Source organism: Mangifera indica, chromosome 8 (genome assembly GCF_011075055.1).
Source record: "Mangifera indica cultivar Alphonso chromosome 8, CATAS_Mindica_2.1, whole genome shotgun sequence".
Taxonomy (NCBI): domain Eukaryota; kingdom Viridiplantae; phylum Streptophyta; class Magnoliopsida; order Sapindales; family Anacardiaceae; genus Mangifera; species Mangifera indica.
The window spans coordinates 2,326,212-2,337,606 of record NC_058144.1 but is presented as its reverse complement, the minus strand read 5'-3'; the positions used below and the strand labels follow the sequence as shown (position 1 = coordinate 2,337,606).

Sequence of the window (11,395 nt, the reverse complement as noted above, 5' to 3'; positions counted from 1 at the left end):
ATTATCTGTCAAGGGAATGGCCTTTTTATTCATTGTTAGCAGATAAAGAATAATTGACAAATAATTAATAACCCCTCTAGGTTTCATTGAGTCATTAAGTAACCCATCGGTTTCATTAATCGAGCTAATCTTCATTCCGTTAATTTTTCTGTTGAAGTCCAATGATATAAAAGGTTGTATTGTCATTTCAAGTTTTTAAAAGGGTACTTTGGACTTCTTGACTTCAAAATGCTTGTAAATCGTGGACCTTTTTCATTTTTTCTACGTCTTCAATGGAGTACTGAAGTTAGTCAAAGAGTACATGGTTTTGATGACTAGTAGGTTTGCCGGAATTGTCGTTTCTTTTGTGGGTCAATTTTGTTGAGAAAGGGTTCTTTGGTAATTTAACTTTAAACAGGGATACGAATATCAGTCAATTTTGTTGATAAACATTAAGAATAAACGATAATTTTAGCTCACATGGACTAATAATTGAATAACTCTAATGCGCAATGTCTTTTTCGGTAATAATTGATAGGCCAAAAGATTTGTTTCCACCCTAAGGTTAGTTGAAATTTTAAATCGGTGTAGGTTAAATATTAAAAATTTAAAATTTTATTTATAAACTATTAAAGTTAGTAAAATTAGTTACTTTCAAAATAAAATCATTATTTAACTAATAATACATTAAAAATAATAAAAAATTATCTCATTTCTTTATTTGGTTTAAAGAACTAACAATTTATTTAATGAAAGTTTTGAAAAATCATAATTTTCTCCTTAGAGTTTCATTTTTAACCTATCATTTTCCAATGTCTGGAATCTAATCGTGACCTCTCTTTCTTTGCCACCAATGGCCAAATTTACTCTAATGTCTTCATAAAAAATAAAGATAAATCTTTTTCGTCTCTAACAATGGGTACAAGAGAAAAAAGACATTAAAAGGAGACCAATGACAACAGAGAAAGAGGTCATGGCTTGATTCTTATCATCGGAGAAAGATGAGTTGAAAATAAAATCTTAAGAGAGAAAATATGATTTTTTAAAATTTAATCATAAAAAAATTGTTAGCATTCTAAACCAAGTGAGAAAATAATATAAATTTTTATTATTTTTAATATTTTATTGATTAAATGATGATTTTATCTCTAAAACTAACTAATTTTTTAAATTTTTATAGCCTATGAGTAGAAATTTAGATTTTTAATATCTAACGAACACTAATTTGAAAATTGAATATACTTTATGTGGGAGTAAGTCTTTTGGCCTAATTAATATAACAATATTGGACGGAAAGATAATTAAATTATCTGAGATATAGTGAGATAAAGATGAATTGATCTCGAATCAATGATAAATCCATCTACAATTATTCTAACTAAGATGCTAAAAAGGGAAAAATACTATTTCCCATCTAAATTTTACTCCAATATCAAAATCGTACTTACGACATATGAAAAATCTAAACACCCATCATGGGTTAACTACTGTCTAAATTTTCAATTTGATGTGAGAGTAAAATCATTATTTTACTTATAAACTGTAAAACCTTAAAATTTAATCATTTTTCCATAGGTTTTAAAAACTAACACTTCATCTCATTCTTAAGGTTTGAAAAATTTAGATTTCACCCTTAGGATTTGTTTTTCTTCTCCGATCACTAACATTCCAACCAATGATCAGAGTTTTTTACCCATCTTTTAGATCAGACCACGAAATACAATCACCCACGACGACGAAGCGTCGTCTGGTAGATACGATGAAAGACATCGTCCTTCGTTGCTTCTTCTAGATCTAAATGACGAAAAGTCATCATTCATCAAAGAAAACCACTACTTCTTCCTGATCATCGATCGACCCTAAGTCACCAGAGATGAAACCTAGAAAAAGAAAAAAGTGAATTTTTCAAAGTTTAATAATGGGGATAAATGTTAATTTTCTAAATTAATAAGGGGAAATTATATAAACTTTAAGGTTTTAAGGTTTATGGGTAAAATAACTATTTCACCCCTGTCTCTAATTGAAAATTTGAACAACAGTTAACTCATAAATAAGTGTTTGGGTATTTTATCTGTCATGGGTATGATTTGATATTAGAGTAAAACTTGGATGAAAAATTATCTTTTTCCCAAGTAAAAATCATTATATATTTTTAGGCCAAAAAACTTATTTTCACCCAAGGTATGGTGAAATCTCAAATTCTCACCTTCCTACTTTTAAAAACCTAAATGCCCACCCATAACTAATTTTTTGTTAAAAATCTCAATTATGTTTAGGGATAAAATCATCGTTTGCTAAAAAAAAATTAAAGTTTCATCACATTTTCCTCTCCCATATTTAAAAATTTACATTTTTCACTCAACTCAAAGTTTGAAAAGTAACAAAAACTCCTTAGGATTTGTTCCTCTTTCTCTAATGCCGATTTCTCCTTCTCCGGTTGTCGACCATCCTCCTCTCCCCTTATCTCTCTCCCTTGCCTCTCCAACCATCTTCGATCAGAGACAAAGACCCATTGTCTTTGTCTCTTAGACAATTTCGTCTTCGCCTTTGGCCAAAGATGATCGAAGCGACAAAAGAGACAGATCTGAGGAGAGATAAGGGGGAGAGAGGATGGTCAACGGTTGGAGAAGAAGAAATTGATATCGAAGGAAGATAAACAAATCCTAAAGAGTTTTTGTCACTTTTCAAATTTTAGGTTGAAGAAAAAATATAATAAAACTTTAATTTTTTTAATAAATGATGGTTTTACTCTTATCTCTAATTAAAATTTTTAATAAAAATTTAATTATAAATTAATATTTAAATTTTAAAAAATTATAGAACGGGAGTATGAAATTTCAATATAGCTTATATGAGAATAAATCTTTTGGCGTTTTTGTCTATCACACGTGATTCTCTTTGTTTGCCTTATTTTTACGCACACCAGTGGCCCTTGTATAAATATTTCTGTATGCATATATCAAATATATATTCACCTGACACAGATGGTTTCTTTTAAATAGCTTTGTATGTATTCAGCGTCTATCAATAGTAGCAGTTGATTGGTTGATCTGTTGACTCCATAAAAGATACATATGAATCAGATACCTTATATCTGCATTAATCCATCAACTTCACTGTCAGCAATCGAATTAATGGCAACCACAGTATGAGAAATTCTATACCCATTAGCAATCTTCTCGTGGAATCAAATTAGATAATTACAATGCCAAAGGACTTATTCCCGTTCAAAGATATCTCTTTTGCTAAGGTTTTTACTTTTTAATTTTAAAATTTTTTTTTATATATTAATCCATTATTAAATTTATTAATTTTTAAAATAAAATTATTATTTTATCTATAATATTAAAAATTAATTAAATTTTTTATTAAATCTTAAAAATTAATAATTTTTTTAAACTAAGTTTTAAAAAATAATATTTCCCTCATAAAATTTATTTTTCTTTCATCGGTGTCATCACCGATAACCTCTCTCTCGATAATCTCTCTCCTCCTATCTCTTTTTATAATTGATAATTAAAACACTAAATCAAAAATAAAAAGATAAAGTACCGTCTAACTTTATCTTTTTTGACAAAGGCAAAAGATACTATATATGAAACTTATAATAATTTGTGGGTGAAAAATGCTTCAACCCACTTTCTATTTGAAGCATACTATTATTGAATTAGATAATTTTAATTATGTTAAAGCACTCAAAAGCCAAAGTCTAAGGGATAGCATGTATGTGGGAAATAAGGATAAGTTCTTATTCTTCACTTATATGCGGCTTTTTAATATTAAGATTCCATGAGCACTATGCATGCCAACTCTGCAATACTGCAACTCCTCATCTAACATGCTCTTTCCTAAACAACTACTCAGTTCTATGCATGCTTCTTCTTTCTGCTTGAAAAAAATAAAAGTATTCACTGGCAACACATTAATAATACTTAATTCTCTATTTTCAGAAGTACTTTTTGATGGATCTTTTATTATTAATATGAGTGATTTTGATTTTGATTTTGTTTTTATTTGCGTTGTCAATTCTTTCAAATCGAGAATGAGCTACATAAGCAAAATTAAGAAGAATAAAGAAAAATCCCTTCGTCTTCTCCTTGTAGTTTGTTTGTTAGGCTTGCATGGAGAGGCAGTAACAAACAAGAAGACAAAAATGAAAGCACCACACAGCTAACCGAGATCAGGCGAGAGGGAAAAGAAAGAAGAAAGCATCAGTATTCACTACATGATCGAGCCTTTCATTATCCCTGTTAAGCCGACACCAGCTTTATGGCCTACAACATGATTTTTTATTTCACTCTAAATTTATTTCATGATTTGCCTCTAAAATTCATAGAAAGAAGAAGGAGACGAAGAAAAAGGCTTTAAAGCAAGCGCTTACGTTTCTATATATTTCATACCTGAACTTCACATGGAGGAGCACCAAGCAAAGGAACTTGACCTACAAAACCCTTCTTCAAACCAACCCAAACATCACATTTCACATAGACTCCGTATCTCCCTGTCCTTATAGCTCCAGTTTTCCATCTTAACTTGCCTAAAAGTACAACTCTCATGCTCACCACTCCATAACTCTCATCCATCACCAAGCCATTCATCACGTCCGCCGACACAGGCACAGGCACACCACCCAAAACTGGAGACATCGCCACTGTGCTCTTTGTCTCGTGATAAAGCGGAGGCAAAGTTACGGGTGGCGTTATTTGCTGGTCTCGATACGAAACATATGCAGACAATTTCTCGTAAATTATGTCAACTCTCGTGTTAGGATTTCTAGTGACGAGAGTGAACTGCATGGAGATGTAAATAAATGGTGGTGAAGTGGCGTTGAGGTCGAAAATGGCAGCCCCAACCACACGGAAGCTTGGTTTATAGGGCCGGTAGACGAGCCAGAGTGTAAGAATTGTGACACCTGCTAAAAGGAGGAAGATTGCTATGACCTTGTAGAGAACAGGCGGACGAGGTTTGATGGCGTTGCCTTGCATGGGTGGTTTTTTTTCAGGGTGCGCTTTACCTTCTTTTGTTTGTTTGGGCTCTTCTTCTGCAATTTAAATGCATACATACATATAATATAATATATATATATATGTATTGTCAAGTTAGATATATGCAGGCAATATGTATACAGGAGAGTGTGCCTTTAAGCAATGAGAGGGAGGGTGAAATTGTAAAGAAAGATGGAGAAGGAGAAGAATAACCTGTGGAACAGAAAAGCAAGCGTAAAAGAAGGGAAGAATGGGCCACTCTTCTAACAAAAGTTGAACTTTTTCGCAGTTTCTTTGTGCCAATGGATGCTGATGCTCTTATCTTTTCTTAATTAAAATAATAATTATCTTTTCCTTTTACCTCTTTTTCCTCAGAACTTGCGTATGTATGGATAAGTAAAAAATAATTGAAACAAAATTAAAAAGCGTCTGCCTTACACTTCAAAGCCCAAACACAATGCTTCTTCTCAGTTACTCTTACTCAAGTTGGTTGGGTGGACCTTCTGTAGATACCTTTATTCTTTTCACCAAAAAAAAGAACACCAACTCTTTACTCATTCAATATGCAAACTTTATTATTGATTTATAAAGTAGAATGCAAAGGCTAATAAATTACCTAGTGTCTTCTTATCATTCACGAAATTCCTCTGAATGCCTCTGCAATTCCCTTCATAGAATGAAAGAGTGTGCTAAGCATGGAAAGATTGAAGACAAAGGGCCTGACAAGCGAAGTTTGAACAGCTTCTCTTTATTTTTATAGATTAGGACAGAAAACAATTGAAAAAGAAAATAAAAACGAAAAAAGCAGTGGAAGCAACTGCTACCGACTTCCATGCACACCGACATATGGATTAGTCCGACCCAACTCTTTCTGCATGTCAAAATAGGTGGCTTCGTCTCAGCTTCCCTACATGCTTCATCCCTATTGAGTAACGCCTCGTCAGATCTCACGTCTATTCTAGAAAGAATGAAAATTCATTTTGAAAATATAAAAACCATATTCCTTGCAGCAAATTTTCAACCACTCAAAGTGAAAAGCTGTTTCGCGGAGTAAACTGGGTTGTATATATTTGTTGAAAGCAATAGAGAAGATTAGTTGAGATTTACACAGCCTTAAACGATTGTTTGTACATATTTGTTGTAGAGCTACAGCAAGGAGTCTAATTCCAACAACATCACCCATGAACCATGCGAAAAGTTAAAAGACATCAAGCAGCTTTATAAGCAAACCACGATACAAATACATGAACGGTCAGTCAGAGAGCAGCAATCGTATAAATAAAGGCAGAAAAAATTAACTCAAGACAAAATTACTAGATAATTACGAAGCTACCTATCTTTTTTACATCCAGCAGATGTAAAAAATATAATCGTTAAGTCTTGATCAACGCCCACGAAATTTGGAAGCATTTTTGAAGTATTCGCATAATCTACCCGTCCTATGAAAAAAGCAATCATGCTAGAGATGCCAACACACGGAGGAAAGCGTAAACCAGGTTGAGAAGGCACAAATAAAGCATTATTAGTAAGACTCAAGAACCATCAGCAGTAGCAACTGTGGCTGAGGTCTCATTTCGTACTTGGCGAACAAACTGTCCTTTCACTCGGGGTCGTTGCTCTGCCAAACTCTTCCTGCTTTGATATCGAACCTGAGGGAAAAAAATCCACATTAAATAACCGAGACTCCAGTGTATATACAAACCACTCTCTACTCCTACCTATTATCACTACGGAATTGGAACTTTCTAAGCTAATCAGAACAACTAGCAAACCCAGATTAGGATTTGGCAGGAATAAGTGTTACCTGAAGAAGAATTCTTGAAATGACAATCAGATTTCAGAATTTAGAAAGCGCTAGCATGACAAGCAAGGCGGCAAAGCTTATGCACATTCGAATGGCATAATATCACTGCTATGTAATAAACATACCTTTTTTGCAAAGCATCTGTCCTTCCGCTTTAACCGAAATTTTGTGAGAGCGGCTTCCCTTTGGCTGGAGCGGTGAGAATCCGTATTTCTGAATCCATCATGATTGAAGAGAGATCCATTCACACTCTGTGGAGCTGTTCCCTTCTTAAACGGCTCTGATAAAGTAGCATTTTGATCCATTCTATTGGGAAAACCACCATAAGTGCCAACATCATTAATATTTCCAACACCATTACATAAACCACTGCAAGTGCTCTTTCCAGCAGCAGCGGAACTACATCGTAGCTCCACCAAAGGCTCCACACTGTCCTGCTCACATAAAGTTTGGTAAACAGAATTGTTGATAGTTTCATCAGACTGCCGATGACCTTCTGACTCATGAACATCAGGGCTGGAATGAACAGAGGTACATGAAGGGAAGGGAGACTGTTCCCGCTGGCAGGGTGATTTGGGACTCCATGCAGGGGTTAAGCCTGATTGAGAATAGAATATTGGTGGGAATACATGAGTATATCCAGCACCAATATTATCAAACCTCACACCTGAGATAGGAATAAACCCAAGTTGGGGTCTCGCAAATGTTACTTCTGACTGCCCCGATTGACCAATGCCCAGAGATGTCATATTTTCTTGACTATTACTAGATGTAGCACCGTGTAGTTGAGAGGTACCAGTAGCATTTTCAGATAGCTGACTAGACAAAACTTCTTGGGATTTATATGTGTTATCCCTCGATTTAGGAAAATTACTATCCGAATTTGGGAATGTCTTTCTATTATTGTACCTGAAAATAAGAACTTGGAATCAGGAATTCAGAGTAAAGCGACCTCTTTCAGCAAGAAGTAGAGTTATCTCTTATTCAAATTCCTGAATAATAATTAACTAATTGGAGGGTAAGAAATATCACATAATTCAAAACTCACCATGAGAAGGCTGAGGCAGTAGAGTGATTAAGGGCTTGCCTCTCATCAGTACCTGGGTCTTTTGAACAATTTGGAAAGATTTTTCTCAAAGATAGTTCCAATGGTGGAGCAAATTCAAATTTGTTCATGCCGTCATTGAAAGTTGATTGTCTACTGATAGAATTTGGGTGATTATCAAATGTGCCAATCAAGTCAATAGCTCCTCTAGTTTGTTCAATCAGTTCATTGTTGCCTCCATGAATCCCACTAGTATATGCATTTTCTTGATCATTTTCAAGTCTCAAACCTTCACCATGGGACATTGGTTTAACACAAAAATACTTTCCTTCCATTCTCAAAGGAGGGGAAGTACAACCACCACTGCAAGGTGCAAACTCTGATCCAGATGCAAACTTCTCCGAAACAATCATCTCGGTAGATAGTGCTATTGTTAAAAATTAAAAAGACAGGAGATAAATCTTTCATTTAACCATTATAAAGGAGAAGCTTGAAGAAATTTAAAATGAGAAACATATAGATACGACATACCTCCAGCATTACTCTCAAGCATATCTAATAGTTTTTCAAGTTTGATACACTCATCAAGTTGTCCTGTTTCTTCATTGTTCAAGTCAGAGGTGATCCTACCATTCAGATTGGACAGACCCTGCACATTTTGCATGCAGGCATTCTCAGCTTCCAAGTAAGGCGATGCATAAGAGCCGCATAAGAAGCAGCAAAACATGCAGGCTCTATGTGAAACTTCATGAAGCTAATCTAATCTAAGAAAAGTAATTCTCCTCAAGCTATAAGTGGCCTCACATTTGCATTTATTAAGGATCTAGGATACATTTATTCTAGCAACTCATTGTTTATCATGTAGACTGCACAATCAATGCTCTTAGAAGGGAGAATAATAACTATTCAATTGACAATCAGTAAGTCATAAAGACAATATTTCAACCATGACTCTCCTTAGTTGTTGCTCACGCAGATGGGATTGACATCTTACAACTCAGTCTTAGCATTTTGCAAGAGTTATTGACATAACTCAAATTGTGATGTCTGTAAAGCATAACATTACAGATTTAAAATGATTTATGTAGAAGACAATGATCAATATCTTTACAAGTGTAACAGGATGAAATTTTTACTTGTGCAACACTTCCTTTCTCACTGCCTTCCTTGCTTTTCTGTTTTGTATCACTAGAACGATTGCTTGATGCACTGATTTCAGAAGTTGCTTCAGCTTTATGCTGTATAACAGGTAATTCTCGAGGAACATGCCCACCAAGTAGCTGATTTAAAAAAAAAAAAAAAGTCTCATTCAAGTTTATGCTCAATGACGAACCAGAAAACATGAAAAATCCGATAAGACTGTATAAAGCAAAGTGGAAGATTTGGCGCATACACTGTGCCTTCTCCAGACATGCTGCCACAAGTTCCTCAGTTCATTTCTCCTAAGAGGCTTAATGAGAAAGTCAGCTGCACCTTTTAACATGCACTTTAGAACCATGCTAATGGAATCATGTGATGACATCACTGCATGGCCATAAGAAGAAATATTAGCATGTTTAAATTCTATTTAATAAAGGACCAAGACAGACAGTTTCAGTCAAATAAACCTACTTATTACAGGAATTTTCTTGCAAATATCATGCTCCATGACTAAAGTAAGAAGTGCAAATCCAGATATTGATGGCAGCTCCACCTCTGTTAGTACAAGGTCTATGTTCTGGGGCTGGCGCTTCAAAGTCTCCCATGCCATTAACCCATCAGGAACAGCAGTAACTGCATGAATAAACACATATATGGTTTGATAAATTTAATTTTGAATGCCAATGTTAAAAACATAGCAAAAAAGTCACATCAGAAAGAAATGGATATAACTTCATTATTCAACTGAACAAACTCGGATACAGGCATAGAACAATCATATACTCCAATGTAACAAAGAGGCTCCACAGTATTTTGGGTTTTATGTACCGTGAGCCCAGGGTAAGTATCTTTCCCAGAATGCGCGTCTTGCACCCATAATTGAGCACATTGTATACAATTATGCAGGCTCATAAATACATTAGGAACTTGTTTCTCTGTCTAGAATGTCGAACACACTAATCTGACCTACTTAAACTAGTACAAACGCAAACCTCTCAACTACAACAAAATCAGAGGGTTTTCCCATCAATGAAGCCATTATCACCGGTAGTGACTCTTTGCCATGCTCCATGGAGATTATAATCTGCTCCAATAGATTGGCAGGTTATTCATTCCAAGAGTATGACCCTATCATCATATCTCCCAGTTTTATAAATTGAACTCGTTGAAGGAACACTGATTGTGCAAGTCAACCAAAAAGTAACTTCAAGAAGTCAATATCTTTTCCATATAAGTCTCATGAAGCAAAGATTTCCAGTCTAAATATGGTATAACTCTGGGGCACTTTAAGGCAGCAAATTAGAAGAATCTCTCTTCTGAGACTGAAAGTGAAAATGGTTGAATTTTTAACATACTGGGGCCAGATGATGCTTAAGTAGTATAATAAAACATACTGGTCTATACCTATTTAGACAAAAGGTTTTAATAGTGTAAACCTCATTGAGTTGATTACTCAATACAAAATAAAATCTTAACTTTAGATACAAACTTCAAAACAACAACCGTCCAAATAACAAAGAAAGTTTCCATGAAAGATGAATCGCCAAAAAACAAATCCCAACAAAGCCAAAAAAAAAAAAAAGATTTCAAAATGAAGCTGAAAATGAATAAAGAAAAAGAAGGAGAGTTACTAAAGCAGTACCTCTGTAACTGCATCTTCTAAGAAGAGCAGAGATAATATGACGTGTAGAATCATCTGCTTCTACCAATAAAACTCTAAGAACCATCCTCGGCAGAAATCTTTCCCACCTAACCACCTCTGAAGAGCAATCCTTCTTAGTCTCATTCTTTCCTGCCTCCAACTCCATTTCCATTGCCTCTTCACAGCTTAACACCACTTCACCCATTCTCATGAACCCTGCTTTTCATCACAAGACAAACACAAATACTAAAAACAATAACCCTAACCTCGAGGTAAAAATTAACCGTAGAAACAAATAGATAAAGGAAAACGTTTTGTACATAAAATTATCCAATTAATCTCCTCCTTCGCAAATATCTGAAGACTGATAGTATATCAGCCTGCAAGCAAAAGGCAGACTATAAACCGCCTCAAAATAGACATACAACTTTCGTTTGCAGCCGCGAAAAACGCAAAAAATATCTGCTTAGCATAAATAAGACTTTCTCTCTCACTGTCAGATCAAAAGGGGGGCCGCCATTGGTTTTTGGTTGGTCCAGCTGAGCTGGCGTAATTTGGGCCACTCTTTTTGATTTTATGTATTTGGGGCGGCACATTGATGATGTGTTCTTGATCATCCTTACATGGATCCATCACAAATTGACACGTTCTTGCAAGCATGCTGTCTTCGATGAAGAATTGAAGATATTTCAGCGGGATGCCATGTCAGCGGTGCCATACCACAGTTGACATCTCGTGGTGAGGAATCCGACACGTGTACCCATTCCTCTTGTTCTAAACTTGGTGGCATTTCTTAATTG

At 34.9% G+C, this 11,395-nt stretch overlaps 2 protein-coding genes across 5 annotated transcripts; both read right to left on the bottom strand.

The window, feature by feature from the left end:
- Positions 1 to 4,196: 4,196 nt before the first annotated feature.
- On the bottom strand, positions 4,197 to 5,719 carry LOC123223567 (NDR1/HIN1-like protein 12). Of its 2 annotated transcripts, XM_044646777.1 has the most exons (4): positions 5,581 to 5,719; positions 5,403 to 5,484; positions 4,380 to 5,020; positions 4,197 to 4,253 (listed from the first exon to the last, which is right to left on the bottom strand). In XM_044646777.1, exons 3-4 carry the CDS (start codon positions 4,962 to 4,964, stop codon positions 4,230 to 4,232), a joined length of 609 nt encoding a protein of 202 aa, XP_044502712.1. In that variant the 5' UTR covers positions 4,965 to 5,020; positions 5,403 to 5,484; positions 5,581 to 5,719; the 3' UTR covers positions 4,197 to 4,229. The 2 variants fall into 2 exon arrangements, with proteins under 2 accessions (XP_044502712.1, XP_044502713.1); XM_044646778.1 differs by lacking the exon at positions 5,403 to 5,484 and having other exon boundaries at positions 5,581 to 5,710.
- Positions 5,720 to 6,162: 443 nt separating this feature from the next.
- On the bottom strand, positions 6,163 to 11,071 carry LOC123223566 (two-component response regulator-like APRR3). Of its 3 annotated transcripts, XM_044646776.1 has the most exons (9): positions 10,916 to 11,071; positions 10,596 to 10,811; positions 9,425 to 9,586; positions 9,207 to 9,337; positions 8,950 to 9,093; positions 8,345 to 8,462; positions 7,817 to 8,240; positions 6,894 to 7,677; positions 6,163 to 6,613 (listed from the first exon to the last, which is right to left on the bottom strand). In XM_044646776.1, the coding sequence occupies exons 2-9, from the start codon at positions 10,804 to 10,806 to the stop codon at positions 6,497 to 6,499; spliced, it is 2,091 nt and encodes a 696-aa protein (XP_044502711.1). In that variant the 5' UTR covers positions 10,807 to 10,811; positions 10,916 to 11,071; the 3' UTR covers positions 6,163 to 6,496. The 3 variants fall into 3 exon arrangements, 2 of the variants coding, with proteins under 2 accessions (XP_044502711.1, XP_044502709.1); XM_044646774.1 differs by having other exon boundaries at positions 10,596 to 11,047; XR_006503816.1 differs by having other exon boundaries at positions 6,476 to 6,613; positions 6,769 to 7,677; positions 10,596 to 11,048.
- Positions 11,072 to 11,395: the final 324 nt, after the last annotated feature.